At 44.8% G+C, this 19,937-nt stretch overlaps 2 protein-coding genes across 7 annotated transcripts in view; both read right to left on the bottom strand.

Annotated features, from left to right (window-relative positions):
• The window catches only part of LOC144154886 (nuclear receptor coactivator 5-like), a 69,662-nt gene that overhangs the window by 11,567 nt on the left and 38,158 nt on the right, over positions 1–19,937 (bottom strand). For all 6 annotated transcript variants that reach the window (XM_077685977.1, XM_077685976.1, XM_077685978.1 and 3 more), the window contains one exon: positions 13,906–17,624. In XM_077685977.1, the coding sequence (XP_077542103.1) occupies positions 17,077–17,624 (548 nt within the window). In that variant the 3' untranslated portion in view covers positions 13,906–17,076. The remainder of the gene's footprint in view (positions 1–13,905; positions 17,625–19,937) is intronic.
• On the bottom strand, positions 1,117–13,467 carry LOC144159907 (regulator of microtubule dynamics protein 1-like). Its single transcript, XM_077691566.1, has 5 exons — positions 13,458–13,467; positions 6,880–7,124; positions 2,604–2,693; positions 1,422–1,477; positions 1,117–1,210 (listed from the first exon to the last, which is right to left on the bottom strand). Exons 1-5 carry the CDS (start codon positions 13,465–13,467, stop codon positions 1,117–1,119), a joined length of 495 nt encoding a protein of 164 aa, XP_077547692.1.

Below are 19,937 nucleotides of genomic sequence, written 5' to 3'. Positions count from 1 at the left end.
TTCAAACAAATCTATTTCAAGAAAAAATTGTAATATTTTTAGGGTAATCACAAAGTGACAAAAACAATCGTTTGTGTTGTTACATACATGTGGTTTATTCATGAGTAACATAAAAATTTTAAGAAAGTTTTGCGGGCGCAAGAAGCGGGAAGCGCCCGGAGGACAAAACAGAAGCCGAGCGCCGCATGCAAGCGATAGCGGCTGTACCACTGTAGTAGAGCGTAAAATTAAAAAAGAGCCATCGGCGCCAGAAAAAAAATTTCACGTATTTCTGCAGTGTGGCAGCACATGCCAAGCGAGAGAAATGATCAAAAAAAGGCGATTTTTAAACATACCGGCAATGACGTACATGTACGCCATTGAACATTTTGGAGGTATTTGCCAGGGATGTACATGTACGTCATTGACCCTGAAAGGGTTAATTTGTACAGAGCCAGTTACACTGCCGCGCAGCTGTGACACAATGCTCATATCATACCGCTGTGACACAATGCTCAGACAAAACTTCAGTACATTGCAAGTTAACAAGACAACGTGTGCAAAAGAGCACAACAAAGCATGCTTCCTGTCACTAAGGGGCATCCATATTCCTATCACAGAAGGACAATGTGGCCAAAGTAGCATTTGTGGCTGCATTGTGCAGTTTAGCCTGTGTAGTCCATCCCTCAGCTATTTAGTGTGTCATGAACCTTCGCTTATTTGAATGCACTCCATCCCTCAGCTATTTAGTGTGTCATGAACCTTCGCTTATTTGAATGCACTGAACATCTAGATCACGCGCAGTCCACAGTTGGCGCCAACTGCAGTAACGACATCACACTAGCGTGATTATGTGGTTTTATGCTATCTCAGTGGCAAAATTTTAATTTTCATTCACTTCATGGTTAATATTTTCTTCATGCACGGGTTGTACATGTTAAACATGCCAGCAACTCAGTAAATTTGGCCCTGCAGACTTGCCAGTGGGTCATCATAGCCCAAGTCAGCACATCGGCATGGAGGAATTTTTCTCACTCTACAAATATAAGCCAGAAAAAGACAATTAGACCATGATCACAACTCACATCAATGTTGCGTTAACTTACTCAGTCATAAAAACTTGCTAGATTTTTGAAGTCATACCTCATCATAACTGGAGCACGGGATTTCAGAAAATATCAGCTGTCCTGCCTTTCGGATGTACCAAGGGGTACCCGCCACTTCATAGCACCTAGAAGAAAAAGTACATGCAAATGTACATGCAAATGTACATGCAAATGCGCCCGGTAGGGCAGGCTTTCCAACTTCCCTAGCCATGTCTTAGGGCAAAAACAAATGCAGTGACAACATGAATGTTTCTCCTGCGTCAACTACCAGTTGCTTGCTTGCAACCCTACAATTTTTTTTTTTTTTGTACAAGCTCAAGAATAAAAACTAGTTACCAATTTCCAAGCACGTAGTAGTTGAGTGGGTCTTGAGGCATCAATTCAATTGCTCTCTGCAAATGAAAACAAAAAATGCATAGTTGAGACATTGAAACACCAAATATTCGTGGTGCAGCTTTTGCAACACATGTTTCAAGATGGTTCAAGTGTAGTTCAAGTGAAACTGCTCAGGGACAAGTTAAATAAAGGTTACAACTTAAAAAGAAACAAGATTTATGAGCAGGAAACAGAACTTGTTTTGACAGTTCCAATTAAACCTATCATGGACAAAATGGGACATCTCTTGGCGGATGAATTCACTCCAAAAGTTGCAGCCACCAGCACCAATGCTAATGGTGCCTTGGATTTTGTGTCACAAGACAACTCAAGTACAGCCCAACTCTTCCACTTCTCTTTCTTAATTTGAACTATGATATTGTCAATTCAAGTTAGCTACCTGATCCAATCCCTTGCCGCTAGTAAGACTTAACAAGATCCTGAGACTATGAGGGAGCAGGGTTTTTACTGTATTTTATGCAAAAAGCAGTGCAGGCAAATATGTAGTAGAGTGTGCCTACTAAAACAAAGAAAAAGTGCAATTTGCAATCAAGGCACCTAGCCTACATTTTTTGGGAATCATGGAGACCTGGGACCAGCAATCCGAGTCTGTGCGTGCTCCGGGGGAGTTAAGCGATGCTCCGAAAACCGGTCGGGTGCGTTGCTGGTTCAACAGAGCCCTAAGAGATGGCACCAGAGTTCCATGCACACGTGGGACAGTGAGATCGGAGAGCCGGTCTGGGGGACATCGGAGGAACAGCGCAGCCACGGCGGACCACGTATCTCAGGTGGAAACTGTTGTTTGTCGCGCGCCATGAGTGCCTGCCTCCTGTTCGCGATCACGACTCGCGATCACGACTAGATGGCGTGATCGGTGAACGCCATCGAGCTTTGTGCTCGCATGCTTTGGGAGGTCCCAAAAAACTGGCTGTGCTTCGGCACTACTGTCTACTGTGTTCTCGTATCGGCGAACCTAGCTGGGCTGCCGTAGGTGCGGGAGCCCACGTGGTTGACGCGCCAGGAGCTAGTGTGGTGGTCTACACCGGAGAACTGGCTAGGTCGCCCCCAAGAATCCCATATATTCCACAATTTATAAAGATATGTGCACAACAAACCTGCAGAAAATTTCCTAAACAAGCTTACCTCAACATGCTTCTTGATCAGAAAACCATCCTGAATCCTCTCCTTAGTTGATGGATGGTCCTTTTTGGAGCCAATCAAAATGCTGTACCACTGCAAAAAGATTGTACGAGTGATTGCTTGAAATACGCAGTTAACACTCTTGGGAAAACTTTTTTCTTTCATTACTGAAACAAGTGTTCACTGGGCAGGCAGCCGCTAAAAAATACACGAGGGCACAAATCTTCCTCGACGAAGGCACTGATCTTCACACCATTGAACTGTCCACTTTGGCTTGTGAAAATTCCCATATCGAGCAATATGAATGGACACTAGAGAGTCAGGTCTTAGTGGGAGGTGCGCTTTTGTCCAGATTTACGATAGCTGCCCTCAAATATATGTTGCCAATGCATTTGAAGGTTACATTTCAAGTTTTTGGGGTTTTCGCACCAAAGCTACACATGGGCTGTGAGGTGCACCACAGTGGAGGGCTATGGATTACTTCATGCTCATGCCACCTGGCAGTACTTACAAGAAACAAAATCTCGACACACGGAAAATTTGGTTTTTCGCCTAAATAAGAAAAAAGGCCACAGTGCAAGAAAAAAGGCCACAGTGCAAGAAACACCAGTTTCCGTTGCAAGACCGCAACTGCTCCTACTCGGGGTGGAGACCTACAGGATCCACGCTCATTCTGCACCTCACTTCAAAATATTACTTCCCTGACTGAACCCTTTTTAAACCTTCCACATACAAGAAAACATTCCAAACTGACACGGTTATAGTGGAGATTTGCACAGCAAATCTAAGCCAAATCCTTTTGTCGTGAAAGCTCCATTTTTGCAATACAGTAATCCTTCGTTAACTCAAACTCTGATATCTCGAAATATTGGTTCAGTCGAAACTTTTTTTTACCGTGCATTCGCCTCCCATAGGCACCATGTATTTGCCCCCTTTTATCTCGAAACATCTTTTTCGGGGGACCGCGGATGTCTCGAAATGTTGACAGAGAGGACACAAGGCAAAGTCTGCTACAGACAGCTGATAAGGCCTCCATTCTAACCACGGTGTAAGATATATACTGTTAAGTGAGGACACAGCTTGCAAAACAGACGTTTACTCGTCATTCTAATAAAGTCGCCCAACAGACGCCGCTTAGACCGCTGAATGCAGCGCCTTCCAGCGGCAGAGAAAAAAAAAAGCTGCCCAAGCACCAGCCAGTCGAAGGTGTTCAGATCTTTTCAGCTCCTTGTCGGGTCGTCGGGTCATTTCAGTAGCTTTCATAACCGGTCGTCTTCTCAACATCTGCTCACCGCGGCTTAGCCGGTTCCGCAGGCCGATGGAGCAGACGATAATTAGGAGAAAGTCGTGCGAAAGCATTTGCACTCAGCAATGACCGATGTATCCCCACAAACTTCTTGATATCATCTGCCCATTTAACTTTCTGCCGCCCCCTGCCACGCTTGTCTTCTCTAGGGATCCACTCTGTTACCCTTAATGACTAACGGTTATCTTGCCTTCGCACTGCATGCCCTGCCCACACCCATTTCTGCTTCTTAATTTCTACTAATATGTCCATAAAACTTGTTTGTTCCCTGGTCCACTCCGCTCCCTTCTTGTCCCTTAATGTTACACCTATCATCTTCCGTTCCATTGCTCGCTAAGTCATCCTCAATTTAAGTTGAACCCTTTTAGTAGCCTTCAAGTTTCTGCTCCGTAGGTGAGTACCGGTAAGATGCAGCTGTCATACACTTTCCTCTTCAGGGACAATGGTAGGCTGCCATTCATTATCTGAGAATGCCTGCCGAATGTGCGCCACCCCATTTTTATCCATCTAATTATCTCTGTCTCATGGTTGGTATCTGGGGTGACAACTTGGACGAAGTAGCTATATTTGCTTACCCCTTCCACTGCCTCTCCACCTATCCCAAACCGCTGTGCTCTTCCAAGGCTATTGAGCATTACTTAAGTTTTCTGCATATTAAGTTTCCGGTCCACGATTCTACTCTGCTTGTCCAGTGCGGTAATCATGCCTTGCAATTCATCCCCCAAGTTACTTAGCAAGGCCACGTCATCAGCAAATCTGAGGTTACTGATTTATTTTCCATTAACCCTTACGCCCACCTATTCCCAATCCAATGTTCTGAATAACTCTTGCAAACATGCTGCGAATAACATTGGAGAGATTGTCTCTCCTTGTCTGCCACCCTTCCTTATAGGTATTTCACTGCTCTCCTTATGGAGGACTATGGTAGCTGTGAACCCATTGTAGATATCCTCCACTATTCTTACGTAATGCTTGTTTACACCCAGATTCCGCAATGCCTGCATGACTGTATGTTTCGACCGAGTCAAATGCTTTCTCATAATCTATATAAATGAGAGATTACTCTATTTCTAATCTTACAGAGTTCGCTAGAACAGAACTGGAGATTTTTTGCAACAATACATAAAAATAAATTACAATGAATCACCCAGCTACAATGCCATATTAATTTCATTACTGAATACATGCAACATTGTTGAGAAAATATCAGGAACTTGAAATTCGGACACATGCAACATTGTTGAGAAAATATCAGAAATTTGAAATTCGGACACAAATACACATGGGTGATAACATATGTACAAGGCCAGTGGGCAGCTTACAGAGTGCCACAGTGTCAATGCCTTCTTGTCAAAAAAGCATTACCTCAGTGTCTAGGAGTGCAAAGCAAGACAAGTTGATTGTCTTTCTTATGTACAATAACAAAAAAATAAAATACAACATAACAAGGGTGAATAGAAGACGATGTCAGTACGCATCTGGGCTTTCTACCTAGAGAAAGCCGACTAGGGCAGCTTGAGGGGACCACCTTATCAGGCTGCGAAACGGAGCCCAGCTGCGTACAGAAATAGTCCCAAAGTACCTGGTTAGCTGAGGTTGATTTTTTTAAAGGGACGGACAACCTATTTTTGTCGCTTATATGTTCTCTAGCTCATATGAAAGCCAGCATTTTATATAGCCCAGTAACCACAAGCAATTTATAAACAAATTTGGCAGAAATAATTTTAATTTGGCAGCAAACTTCCTGAAATCAGAAGGGTGGCAGTTCGTAGTGTCGAAACTTGACACCACAATATGTGTCCCTGTCACGTTACCTGCAAAACCAGCAAGTACTGCAACTGCCGAAACGTTTATTCACTTCTTGAAAACCTTCTAACACAAGTATTTGTATATGTTTAAATTGTATATGTATTTTTAAACATTATTTTGAAAATTTTTAAGACACGCCACCCGCCATCGCTGGGTTGCTCTAAGTGTGGCCAACTGAACCTCCATGCCTAGAATCAACAGCAGCGTTCAGTAAACAGACCCAGTGAAGGAGCTTTGATGATTCTGCCTGAGTCAGGGGCGTTTGTTCTGCCAAAATATTTGATTTCAGTTTCCAAATACGCCAACAGCAGCTTAAAAAAAAAGAAAAGTCGTGCCCGGGGAGAATCGAACTTCCGACCTCCACAACGTGAAGCCACATTCTACCTGTCGTCTATCCCAACAGATGGCTCATTCGTGCAAAATAGACTGGTGAATTAAAAAAACACAAAGGAATGAGAAAGTCTGCCATTCATTCTTTTTTTTAGCTGGGGAGAAGTTTTTAAATACCGCTTTTCATTTCACAAACAGACAAAAGTATGTTGCCGTGCTACTGTATGTCATGGTTGCCAGCATGATTTTTTGGAGGACACATATGGCTCGTACATCTAAAAATTTCGATTTAAAAAGTTCTAGGGCGTTAACAAAATCATTTCTCGCTAAGGTGCTTTAAGTGATGCCCTTTCATTTGGGATAGAGAATATATACTACTCGACAAAAATCGGTTGTCTGTCCCTTTAACCTATTATGTTCTTTTTTTTTTGCTCTGAGAGAAGCACAAGAGAAGCACATAGGACCAATGCCAAGAGCGTAACAGGCGCTCTCCAAAAGCACCTTCCTGCAATTTGGTTTCCCGTCCCCAAAGCGGTGTGGGAAAGCCTGCTGCCGAGAGCGGAGAACACAAGTGCACGGTTTCGAATTTTGCAAATAGTGCTATTCGATTGGAAGACAAATCGAATTTTGCATCATTCGCTCAGAAATTCGAAAGTTTTGAATGTTTGCACATCCCTAGCATTTTCTAATATGAGGGTGATGAGGTGCTCGAGGGTGACAATGACATCCGTGAACAGCTTGTCCTGTGAAGAACGTTTTAGCACCCCCCCCCTTTTTTTCTGCAGGTGCACGAGAGAATCCCCTGAATCCGAGTGACCAAAACGCATAGCGCACCTTGTGTACGTGGCCCAGACTGTCTCCTCCGCACTGCACAGCCTTGTCAAGGTACGTGATGCCTTCAGCCAGTCCCTCGTCCCTCTCCTTCTTGGGCGATTGTTCGCACCGCTTGAATGTGACCCGCGCCAGGCGCCACAACAGGTCGGGATCGGCACAGTCCTTGTGCTGCAATAGCATCTTGTACGATGCCTCATGGTCGCCGGCCTCATGCATGCGGTCGGCCTCCTGCTTTGCACGCTCAACTGTCAAAGGGCACCACCCAATCACTCATGCAGCACAGCCTCCATCGCCCAACAACACTGCACAGCAGCACAACATCAGCGTACTTTTGGGTCACCTGGACACCCGCTTCATCACCCAAGACACATATGTCTTGGACGCGCCATGACACTTCAAGCTCAACAACGAGGCACTGGAAGCTGGCCAGGCCAACGTTTGCAAGAGCGACATTGAGAGCACCAAGTGCACAACAGTGCTCGCTGAAACACAGTTCAGAAATATTTTTTCCCCAGGCTACCCATAACGAGATGCACGTACTAACCGCTTGCCCATTATTTACACGCCTGATTAATTAAGGCACACTCACCAGAACATGACCCACCTGGATACACAGGTTTCTATAGCTAAAGCGCCTTTATACTCCTTTAGGATCAACGAAGCTGGCTGATTAACAGCAGAAGGGTGTGCTCCGTGCTTGAATGAACAGCTTAGCAAACGACACTCGCACAGAGGTGATCAGTCTGTGTAAGTCATCACAGGGCACTGGCCCCAAAAACAGTCTACGCTCCCGCGATATCAATTAAGTGGCCGGCTGTGCATTCCGGCTCTGCTGAGCTGCCTGCTGGACCGCCCACAACAATATGTAGTTGGGCGGAAATGTTCCTGCAGCACCCCCTTTGTATCGGTATTCTTGAGAGGGAGTTTGGCTTGAAGCAATCAGCTATAATGCCCATGGCTGACATGTAGTACTTAAGTATCCCCGTGGATGTTAGCTTCTACAGCTGCAACGAACTGGACAACAAATTTTGGCAAAACTTGACTAACTCTAGGGCTTAACACGCCGACGCAACGCAGGAGATGAGGCGCGCCGTAGTGGAGGGCTCCGGATTAATTTTGACCACCTGGGGATGTTTAACGTGCGCCAAAATCTCATACATACGGACGTTTTTGCTTTTCGGAAAAGCGGCCGCCGTGGCCGGGTATTAAACTCGCGTCCTCGTGCTCAGCAGCACAACGCCTTAGCCACTGAGCCACCATGGCGAGTGATGCTTCAGAGGAGACGGTCCTCTCAAAACACAGGATGGCCTCTGGTTCTGCACACTTACACGGGCAATAACTTGGACTAAGCTGTATAAATTCTGCAAGATGTGTCACTGGGCGAGTTGGTACACATCACAACAGAGCAGCAGAATGGGACAGAGAAATAAACCAACGTACAGAAGCGCCGTTTCTTTGTATAGTTTGGTATGCCTCTTGTGTACGTCATTTCTGTTCTCTGTCCCATTTGTTACGGTGTTCCATTAATTCATTCCTTCTGTTCAATTCATATCAACATAGGCTTGAATGCAAAAGCATTCAACAATAAACTGACTTGAATATATTGACTGTATGCACTGTGCAGGGTCATTGCTTTATATGAACAAAGCAAAAAAAAAAAAAACAGCAGAGACATTATGGTAGCACAGATGGCAAATGGGCTAAAATTATATTGCCACATAAACATTATGTGCAGAATGGCTACTACTGCCAAAACAAGCTTAAGTTTTGGTATTTTCATTATGAATATTAGTGCTTAGTGCTTAGATTGCAGAAAGGGAAGCAGCATTTTCAACAGCGCACTCTTTTCAGAGTGGCTGCCTTAACTCTGCTACTGCCAAGCAACAACATCCCAAGACAAGTCATGGGGCATGCAAGGGGGGCATGCAGCTGCCCCCCTGAATGAACATTCGTGCAGAAAATTTTTTGAAAGAAATTGGAATTCTAGCTTTCATAATTTCTAGTCTTTTGCATGCTTAAAAATCCTGTACATAGGAACATTTCCTATTTTTCAGCCGCTGCAGCTGGAGATGAACCCGTGCTTAGTAGCACAGGAGCTCAGCCACGTACTCTGTTCTGTTCATATTCTACTTCAGTGCAATGCCTCCCGATTGTCTTTCTCACTTTCCTTTTGCTATGTTCCAATATAAAATACCATGCGTTGACATTAGAAGCCACCTGCCTGCCCTTCCCTCCTTCTGCAGCTGTGCCTAATGGCACCCCCTCAGCAACAAGCCCTCACATAAACGTGTGACGTGCCTGCATGCTGTATACTACCCGTACTTAAAGGTAGCGGGTAGTATATTGTTTATTCCTATTGTTTATTCTCTTTGGATTGATGTGTTCGGCACAGGGCAAGTCATGATGTGGTGGCTTTCCAACAGCCCTCAGTGATTGACAAGTGGACTACGATTCATGCGTGTGTGCCTGGCTTAAGGATGACACATACTTCGTGGGCACATGCGCATTTGTATAACCCGGAACTTACTCTGTGGGTTGTTCTTTTTGCACACCACCTTTTACTGTTTTTATTTGTTCTGCCTAACTGCCTCGAGTTTTTCACTAAATGGAGTGCGATTGGGAGGAGTACACAAAGTTGCCCATCCTGCCACTGTTCCCACAGTTACCAATACTTGAATACATTCTTGTATCTTAATCATCCTTAAGAATGAACAGAGCCCAAAGTGGCAAAATGGATGTTCTGTGAATGACTCACCTGAAGCATTCAAAACAAACCAGCTATAGCAAACTAATCCTTGCAACAGGAAAAATTCAATTTCTAAAAAGCATCTAATAGTAGGGCACTTTTTTCTGCATAAACAATTATGTAACAATAGTTATGTAACACTTCAATAAATACGCTTTTTAAAAATATTACAAACTCAAACTAAACTGTTAGTTTTTAATACAAAATTTCTCTTGAATTTAAACTTAAACTGCGGAGTGCAGTTACATCACAAAATAAAGCTAAAACATCTTTCAATATTCAAAATCTGTAGATCGAAACAGTACTGGAACTAAATTTTTGTGCCGTTTTTTCTACTTTCACCAAGTCCCTGCTAGCCCAGAAACTATAGATGCAGACTACTTAGTTAGTTGCTCACAATGAGTTACACAGCCAGTCCCTGCACTGGCAGTCCCTGCACTGGCAGCCAGGGAGCCTGAAGCAGTCTCGTGTACCTGCCTCATAGTTTGTGGTTTTCGGGTAAGACTGGCTACATTTGTTTCACCCATGCAATAAATATTTAGCTGCTGGTCAGCTCTGTGTTCTCACCTTCTCTTCTGTGTCCTATGTCAAGTGTGCTATCCTTCAAGAACATTCTTTGTGCTACTTTTGTGCTAACAGGAAGGGGAATGGCTTCACTCCATTTTGTACAATTAATTCTAATTCCAAGCCATGCACGACACTAGTTGTAAAATAGCAACAAGAAATGTGAAGAGCATATTTTTCAGTTCTACTGAACGATTATTCCCTATGGCCTGAGCTTAAACTAACCAGGAGGCTTGTGGTTAGCTCAGCTGGTAGGGGGACTGCCCTAGTTAGGTCGTGTCCCAAATTTGAATCCTTAATCAGGAGGAATTCTTCTTCAAATGTAAAGTTTTGGAGCAAGCTCCATAGTTTCCCTTTGTAGATGTGTGGCTAGATCTCAGGTAGATGTCAACTTGTACCTCTGCTCTTTAAAAGAACCATGAAAACAACATACAAGATAGAGAAGTTAATAATGCAGTACACTAATGTTTTTTTAAAGAAGAGTTTGGAAACATATTTCAGATTACATGTTTCCCAAATAGTCTTGTGGCACATTTGTAGGGACAGGCAAAAGACGTACAGCAAGTACACCGACTGCACGCTAATGGATGCAGTCTGACAGGAAGTGGAAATCGGGTTGCCACTAACCTACTGAGCCTAGTATACCATTTCACCTCCGTATTTGCATAGCCATAGGGTCCACGAGTGCTTCAAGTGAAACTTCAGGCTCAGGTTTATATCCGACTAGAATTGGACATGAGCTTAATTAACTCTTCCTGTCCCTCTAAGAAAACAGACCACTTGAGGTGGTGAATAATTCCTCCCAACCATCACAGCGCACGGCCAGGCTGCAGTGAGCAGCCCTCTCATGTTGTCCTAGCACAACAGGCACACAGTAATGGCACCACATCCTTCTTGATGGGGCGTTTATTTTAGTGGCATCAGCCAATGCATACGGGGCAGTCGGCAATGTCACTTGGTGACATTGATGAACAAGAGTGCCAACTGCCTCTGGGGGCCGACCACACTACTCTCATTTTTTCTTTTGATTATCTAGTCCAGTTAAATTCCGTTTGTGTTAAACTTGACTGAAGCAAGGTTGTATGCTGTCTCCATTGTCTGTTTAACTAAAAATTCCAGATTACTACGTGCCTAGCCAGCCACATATATCATGTTGAAGTTATTAGGCAAAGTATCCTGATGGCAATTTCTGTGCTTAAAGGCCGCAGTGCTCTTAAGCACTCACACTGACAATCACCACATACTGCCCCAGGTACGAAGCTGTCACCATCAGAGGCTAAGCATTAGTAATGTCAATTTTAAGTTCCTTAGCCAGTGTAACGCAGCTACCTTCGAAAATTTGAAAAGCTGGTTGAATATTGACATGTCTAGGCACACTTTGGAATCTTTCAATATGTCTTACCATGCTGGAACTTAGTTCACATTAAGTGCATCCCTAAACTGTGAAAAACAGACACAACAATTGTGAATCAGGAGAGTTGGCACTGCCTCTGTGGGCAATCAAGGGAATGACAAAGGCTACAGCTGAGCTACAAGACACACAGTACAAATTTATATTGCCTGGGCTTCTTCAACATGCGTATGATAAGTCCTTGTCCATTTCAAAAAACAGGCGCCACCTGTTGTATGTGTAGCACACATCAGCAAACATTTGGTGCCCCGTTCTACATGAGGCCCCTCGACACTCCACAACAGCGATTGGGAAAAAGCCATGTACAAGCTGCTGCAAACTTCCCATTTGTGCTCATGAGGCACAGCACACTGAGGTGTTCAAGCCAAGTAACCAAAGTAACAACTGAAAGCTACAGATGTTCAGCTGGAATGCTGTGCACACCATAGCAACAGCAGAGTTGCAGTCATGTCTCAACTCTAGAAGGGCGAGTATATACAACGTCAACGTCACGCATGGCAAAGCTTGCCATATAGGTATGCTACGACAATGCACTTGCTCCAATATGACATACTCAATGATTTTACTAAACAGCTCTTTTAGAAAAGCTGTGTTCTTGTACGACCATATTGACCACACTCGCATTCCTGGTCAGTTTTAAGCATAGGGAAGAAATATATATATAGGAGGGGAAACACCCATTCTGGTGGGTGTTGGCAAGTGAACAGATAACACCACAATGAAAACCAATGCAGACTAGAAAGCTTCCCAGCTGTAACGACAAAGAAGGCGATAGTTGCACCTGATGGACAAAATGATAGCAGTCGCAATTCATTCCCTGGCTACACAACAGAAAGCCAATCACGGCGGCCGCACAGTTTCTTCTCCCACAACAGATGCCGCTAGCTTAACCAGCGTCAAGTGCTTGTGATGTTACCTGGCTGCCCCAGGAAGCGAAGTATCGCTTACTGTCTTATTCTTACGAAGTGTTTTTAAGCAGCACAAAAACCGGGAACAAAATAAAACGATACTCGTGTGTTTACCATCTCGAAACCCTCCCAGGTGCCTGGTAAAATATGGCACAAAAAAATCAAATGTCGAGGGTCTTGTGCAACAAAGTTAAAACTGCTTGGTGGTGCCACATTGGAGGGCTAGGAGTAATTTCAACCACCTAACGATCTTTAGCGTGCACCGCTGTCTCAACACACGGGAGCTTTTGTTTCTGGGGATCGAACCCACATCCTCTAGCACAGCAGCGCAACTCCTTGACCATCGAGTCCCCCCAGGCGGGTCGTAGTAGTATACTTTGTAACTGTCCAATGACTGTACAGCTTTGCACTGCTATATCTACTAGGATTACTGAAAAGACATTGAATAATCAAGGAGACAAATGAGGCAAAGCAGGAGCTAGGGAACCGAACATACGATTCATCTGAATTCACTGCATGCTGCTTCTTATGGATATGCCTTACAAGTGCCGTTTCTACTCTAGTCGGACGCCAATTCGGCACTGAAAAATGATAGCATTTTTTTCCCGCAAAGAACAGTAAGCAAGCGGAACGCTAGCAAACACAAAGCGTGGCAATTTGCTCCAGCAGCTACGCGATCACGTTTACTTGAACAAACAATACTTGGGTGACAATCCCATACTTTTCTTGAAGCCCTCTAAATATTGCGACCAACCAAATCTACGGGATCGATAGTAACGCTGTACTTGTAAAACACAGGCAGCTGTTTGAGAAGCAGGTCCTTCACAAACGTTCAATATATTTCGATTCTCGTATCGACTTGCTGCCCCAAGCACATTTCCCGGAAAACCACCCACTGCTTCAGTGAAGATGAACAGGTAAGAATGAAAGCACAAAAATCGCCACTCACCTTCAGACATTTTGAACAACGCGAGACCCCACAGAAGGAAAATTTGGGGCGTAACAGATGACAGAGTTCCTGGTCTAGCAGCAGTCACGGAGCGGAAGCTCTGCCAGAACAAATGAATTTATATTCACTGTCGATCATCCACGACACTTCCAATCCAATGAAGATAGCAGCGCGAAGATATCAGGTAGCCACCCACCGGTGCGAATATCGGCACCGTTCCGCCCCTGCGAAGGGTACCGATATCGCCCGACGATTGATACTGCTAATCGCTTGCGCTTACCTTCGAACTAAATTTAGGGGGCAAAGTAAGGCAATTCAATATTTCATTCAGCAAACCCAGCATCTAGTCGCCTAAGCGCATTCCCTGATTTGATCTGCGGTCGCGAACGGTGATGCGCCTGCGGCTAGACGACGAGATGCATTCTTTGTACACCAGACCAGTACATACCCCAGAATTTCTTGACGGCGCTCTCGCACGCGCTCTCGTAGTAAGCGCGAGCCCATGTCTCAAACCCCACAACCACACTCGGTAGCTCATTTTCGGTACTGACTTGTTTGGGGCGGAGTGCAGCGCGCTAGGTGAGCGAACGTAGTACGTTAAACCAAGCCTTTAGATATAGTCGTTTTCTATGCAGCATAATTATCTTAAGGAGGACCAACGGTCGTATAAAAGCAAAAATGCACAAATATAGCGGTAGAATAATTTGCCGTTCCCTACGACGCACTGCGGCTTCGTATTTACTTTCGGTTTCGGTCGTGTCGCAGAGTAACGTCAACTATCCGCTGTCAGAACACACCGTGCAACCGAGCGGGACCTTTTACAATTATCAAACAAGACGAAATAATTTCGTATAGCTAGTATGCCAAGACAGGTAGCGTCTCTCCCTGGCATATGCTCATTCAAATGACAGTTAGCCACAGAGAAGGCAGCTATTAACGGTCGTTCTGTTCAAACCGCGCCAAACGCTTCCACGTAGCATGCCAAACAAACGTCGACTAAACCAGCTGAGCCGCAGAAATGCCGAGGCGTTTGAACAGGCCGAACAGAATTCGCATCGCAAACACGTAAAGCGTGCAAAACGAGCGCGATATGAACATTGCAGGGAGAGGGGGACCGACCTCATTGCTTCCTTTCCCTGGCAGAGCAGTTCCTAACCAGTCCGAAACTGCTCCCGCCATTGGCATTCTAGGGTTTAAAAAAATACGAAGCTCCTTTGGAGCAGTTTTGAGCAGTTCCATATGCAAGGAACAAATGACAAATAAAACAGGCCGTTTATTTGCCTTTGCAGAGCAGCTTTGAGTAGTTCCTGGGCAGTTCAATACTGCTCCCGCTAGAGAAATATGGGCGAACTAACTACGGAGCTGATTTGGAGCAGTTCTGAGAGCAGTCAAAATTGACAAATAAGAGACCTTGTGTTTACCTACAAAGGCTAAAACAAAGAGGGAGGGCGTTCTTTTTTTTTATATAAGATGTTTTAGCAGCTTAATGTAATGCAGAAAGCCATCATTAGAGTGAGACGAAGGTTCAACGGACGTTGATTCATCAACACAAACTCTCATTAGTCACTCGAACCTCTTGCTCACTACATGACAGAGATGATCCCACTATCACTGAGCAAATGGGGAATGGATCCCACTATTCACGAGATTACATGTGCACTCTCACAAATTACCAAACTAGAAATGATCATCAGAACTTCTGGTGATCAGCCCTTACAAAAATAGACAAAAATATCCTGAACGGTGGTCAACGACCATCATAGCTCCAGCTATGCACATCCATAAAGGGATCAGCCAACATGCTAGAAACGATTATGGGGTTTAATGCTTCGAAACTACGCAGGTTATGAGGCGCGCTGTAGCAGTTGACTCTGGATCAATTTTGACAACCTGGGGATCTTTAGTGCGTGCCAAAACCTCAAACACCCAGGCGTTTTTGCTTTTCGCCTACATCAGAAAAGTGGCCATGCTAGAAACGGCTACAGGACCTAGGGTATTGTGCTTTGGATTGTCAGGATGATCAAGGGTGGTTCAATTTTACTTCATACAGGAAAGCACACTACACCAGGAGAAAAAAGGTTTATTGCTTCTCGATGAAAAATTTTTCATTCTTTCGGCCCTCTTCGCCCTAAAAGCAAGAGCACTGAAAAACAAGTGCTGAAGAGGAAAAGGAAGCAACAGCACACACACCATACTACGGCCGGTGCGCCCAGCGCCCTTTCACTATCCCAGCACACTCCCATCCAGGACTGCTACACAGTATACTCTTTATTCAGAACAAGGAGTGTGGCGAGGTTGGCAACAGGTGCATCACCTTCTGCCAAACCTTGTGTTTCCACACAGACACTGCACTTTGTATTCACACAGGCAGTTTGGAAGGGCCAAGTAACTTGCAGTTTATTGTGGCAACTTTATTCAAATACATGTACACCACGACGTTGTTTCCTCACGCAGCACACCCCCGAGACTTGTCAATGTTCCTGCATAGTTAGTGCCCATTTGCGGAAGGCTTAGTGCCATTGACTAATATAGCAACATGAAACTGGTCCAATACCAAGATGCTAACTGGGCTCGCTATCAGCGCTGAACCGACTGCTTTCATTGCTCGTAGAATGTACATGTAGTGGGTGCTACTTTAACCATCACACTGACGGCAATGCAGGAATGCGACCGCATCGACAACCAAAACAGATGACTTTGCCACAACTGGGCGTCCTTTGGACACTGGCAACCCATTCACGACAATACTGGAAGGCCTGATGACCGAGTCAAGCCAATGCATGGGGGGAAGGGATGCCCACAGCACCAGTAGCCACTTCCAAGAGATGCATTTAGCATTCGTACTTCAGTAAACCAGCAAGCTGCTTCACTTGTGGCCTTTTCAAAGCAGGGATGAGGAGCGACCACAATAGAAAAGTCGATTTTATCTGTATTGGTGTATGCTGGAAACAAGCTTCTCATTACTCAAGTAACTTCTTCATGCAGGGTAAGTTTGTTTACCAATCAAGGTATGCCATCCAGTTCGCTAAAGTCGGTGCAACTGCTACCACACCAGGACTCCGTGCCTGCCTAAGGTAGAGGAGCTGCAACATGGTCCAGGCCAAAATGCCAAGGTCACAGGTGTTTTTTGCCACTTTATTTCAAGTTTCACAACAAAACGGGCCTGATGGCACAAGAAAAATTGAGCAGTTCTGACACCCTAACAGGATGGCAGAAAAGGTGCAGAGACTGATAAATAAAAAAAATAATAATAAAAAACGAGACTTGGTAGCAAAGGCCAGGCCTTGCTGCCTTTATAAATAAAGTAACGTGGACACAGGCGATTTTTTTATTGTTTTATTTTACACAATGACAACACTGATGAAGCCATTTTGCAGTGGTGCACAGATGACTGAAACATTACCGGAGGAAAGTGGCACAAAACTATTGATGTGAGGCCTTACTAGACATGATGACTGACTGGAAAAAAAGAATGGTAACAGGCTCGGTGCAGGGTCGACCGAGTGGTTTGGGAAAAAAAAAAAAAAGTAGACAGAGGGAGAGAGAAAGAAAATGAGAGACAGAAAGAAAGCAACCAAAATAAGAGCAATGAGAAGAAGTGGGTCCACCGGTGGGGGCATCAGTAGCGAGGGGGCATGCCACCTCCTCCAGGCCGGTTGGCAGACATCATGGGCCGCTGTACCTGGGTGCCCATCAGGGGATGCCGCATGGCCCCTGGGCCGGCCGGGCCCCTCATCATGTGGTGCTGCTGGTACTGCTGACCCCCGGGGCCGCCTCCAAAGCCACTGTTAATTCCCGGGGCATTCCCGCCAAACGCATCCCCTTCTCCTCCGTAGCCATAGCCAGGCTTGGTGGGGGTCTGCTGCTGGCCGCCCAGCGTGGGTGATGGCCCTGAAGAATTGGCACCGCTCAGAGTCTTCAGCAGGTTGCTACCATTGTGGATGAGGTTGTCGAGGGCCTTCTGGACGCTCGGGTTGTCGAAGTTGATGTACGTCGATGGTGCCTCTCCCGGCTGTCCCGGCGGGGGCTGCTGCGGCTGCACCGGGACGGGCAGGGGCTTCGCCGGCCCGCCGCCCCCCGAGGGGCCACCAGTGGCGGCGGTGGGCCCCGGCTGCCCAATCATGCTCAGAATGCGCTGCTGCAGTTCTTGCTGCGATGGCTTCTCTTCTGCAAGAGCGGGGACACGGGCAAGGCGTCAGCACACGTCACACTCGCTGCCCAGCCTGCAGCTTCACTCCTCGGCACTTCTGAGATGACTAAAGGAACAAAACTTTCCATATCTGCCGTTCAAATCTGCATGTGTTGAACTCTTCTTTAAGAATAATAATTCTGAACAAAAATATTTAAAAGCAGGAGCATAAAAACGGCATATGAAGGGAGGGGCGCAGAAGGTCCGGCAAGAAGTGTAGACACAGTTAAGTACCACAAAGAAAGGGGACATAAGGCCTCATCATCGGCCCACCACTATTTTAAGAGCGACCAGCCCTGCTGCTAGATATCCCTCTGACACTTGGTGACTAATAGCCCACTGTAAATGTAACTAGGTATAATAATTGACACAAATACAAGGGCAGGAGCAAAGGAAGGCTGAAAATATCATACTAGCCAACTGCTTATTATGCACTCACGCACTACAAATATACATGCTTTCTTGGCACTTTATTTCACATCTGAGCTGTGCCGATCTTATTCTTTTTCACAGTGGCCTACAGTGCTCTGCATGTACCAAGAATATTGACATTATAGCGGCTTTCTAGAAAAGAAATATGAAAACCAAAAGCAACCCTATGGATAATATGAAAGCCATCTCGAGTGTCGCCATACTAGCCAAATGTCAGAAGTGCAAGATCAAAAAAGCAATATCAGCTTAATCACTTTTCCCATAACCTGGTATAACACATTGTTAAGAATTATGCAAATCCCAAGCACAAGCAAGGGGCTACTACAACACAAAAACCAACATTTTTAACTCATCAATTTCCATCAATCAAAGTGAGAAAAAAAAACCCAGCAATTATGGTGCACTGCCTACACGACATTACACAATTTCATGAGTTTTAAGAATACAGTTAAACCTGGATGTAACGAAGTTTTTCAATTACCAATTGCCAGCCCTATTGAAACACGTGTTTTCGCGACCTATATTTAAAAAGGCGCTTCAACGGTTAAACTTGATGTAACGCTGATGAGCCATAGTTTTTGCACATCTAAAAAATCGGCTGGAGAAATGCATTAATTTAGCGAATCTCGCCCGCACAGCAAACTACTGTGTGTTTACACGTGTGAGCGCGGTGTCCGATGCTAGGCCTGCTTGTAGGCGTGTAAGCGTGCGCCTGCACTGCTATCTGGGGTGTCGGTTCGTCGGTGATGATTTGTGCTGCCAGAAAATGAAGTTTTGTATTTCCAAGACAAAAATTACATTCTAACAACATTTTAACAACTTTACATGCAGTCTCCACTGGCGAGAAAGAAGAACGTCGCCACCCGGTACAGTATTCCAGCTAGCACCCTCTCACCAATTTTGTGCGAGGAAAAGATGCAACAAGTTCGCGAAAAGGCGTCCTGTGAGCATAAGTTTGGTCCTAGAAATGCGTTAGGGCACCGAGAAGTGTCAAAAGCAAAAGTGGTACTAGACGAGTTTGTGAATACGGGGATAAGTGACCTTGCTACCTTGGACTGCCACGTAGTGACTAAGCTCGTGGGGGAGCGGCAGGCGGTAATCACGCAGTTCTTTACTGTGAATTAAATCCTTTAAGTGTGAGTTCACCGTCACGGATGTCTAGCATCTTGGTTTCGTTTCTACTTCATTCCGGTGAGCATTAACTCGAAACCTGTATGTAATGAAAACCTGCATGTAACGAAAAATTTCCAATTTTTGTTAACTTCATTATGTCCAGGTTTACCTGTACTGTTGTTTGGCCTCAACCAATGAACACTTTCCCAGTTTGTAATTTCTAAGAATATCATTGCTTGGCCTCATTCAATATATGCTTTCCCATTTTGCAACTTCTAAGGATATTGTTTGGCCTCATTCGATGTAATTTTTCGTCTGCCCTGTAATCAAATATTTCTCCAGACACTGATAATAAATTTTATCAAAGAAAAAAGATTTGCTCAGCACAGTTATTTAGACAAGTGCACTAATGTGCCAATGCCCCCCACCCTCTGAGCAATTTATTTGAAGCAAAAAAACATTTTCCTGAATGCACAGAAAGCTGTTTCTTGAAACAAATGAAGTTTTTATACCCTTGAGCATTTTCTTGTTGCAAAAATGCTGACAACCGCCAAATGCCATGGGGAATTACAATTGTAAAGTTTTAGAGCTAACAGACAACTCTAGCAGCTTATGATGGGTACTCTCCGGAATATACGGCACCACAAAAGTGCTTTGTTCAAAAACTCCATTTATTAATACAAATAAATAATCTAAAATAATCAATTTTAAATGCAGTGGCTGACTGAAAAATGATTTTGAGGTTA

Source organism: Haemaphysalis longicornis, unplaced genomic scaffold (assembly GCF_048455015.1).
Source record: "Haemaphysalis longicornis isolate Haplotype H1 unplaced genomic scaffold, Haemaphysalis longicornis Haplotype H1 scaffold_1, whole genome shotgun sequence".
Lineage (NCBI taxonomy): Eukaryota > Metazoa > Arthropoda > Arachnida > Ixodida > Ixodidae > Haemaphysalis > Haemaphysalis longicornis.
Note: the sequence above shows the minus strand (reverse complement) of the source record. Positions and strands in the feature narration are given on the sequence as shown.

Excerpts from the sequence above, each read along its gene's own strand:
- LOC144159907 (XM_077691566.1), bottom strand. Across the intron at positions 1,478-2,603 it reads TGATCAAGAAGCATGTTGAG|AGAGCAATTGAATTGATGCC; the intron begins GTAAGCTTGTTT and ends TTTCATTTGCAG. Across the intron at positions 1,211-1,421 it reads TACTACGTGCTTGGAAATTG|GTGCTATGAAGTGGCGGGTA; the intron begins GTAACTAGTTTT and ends TTTTTCTTCTAG.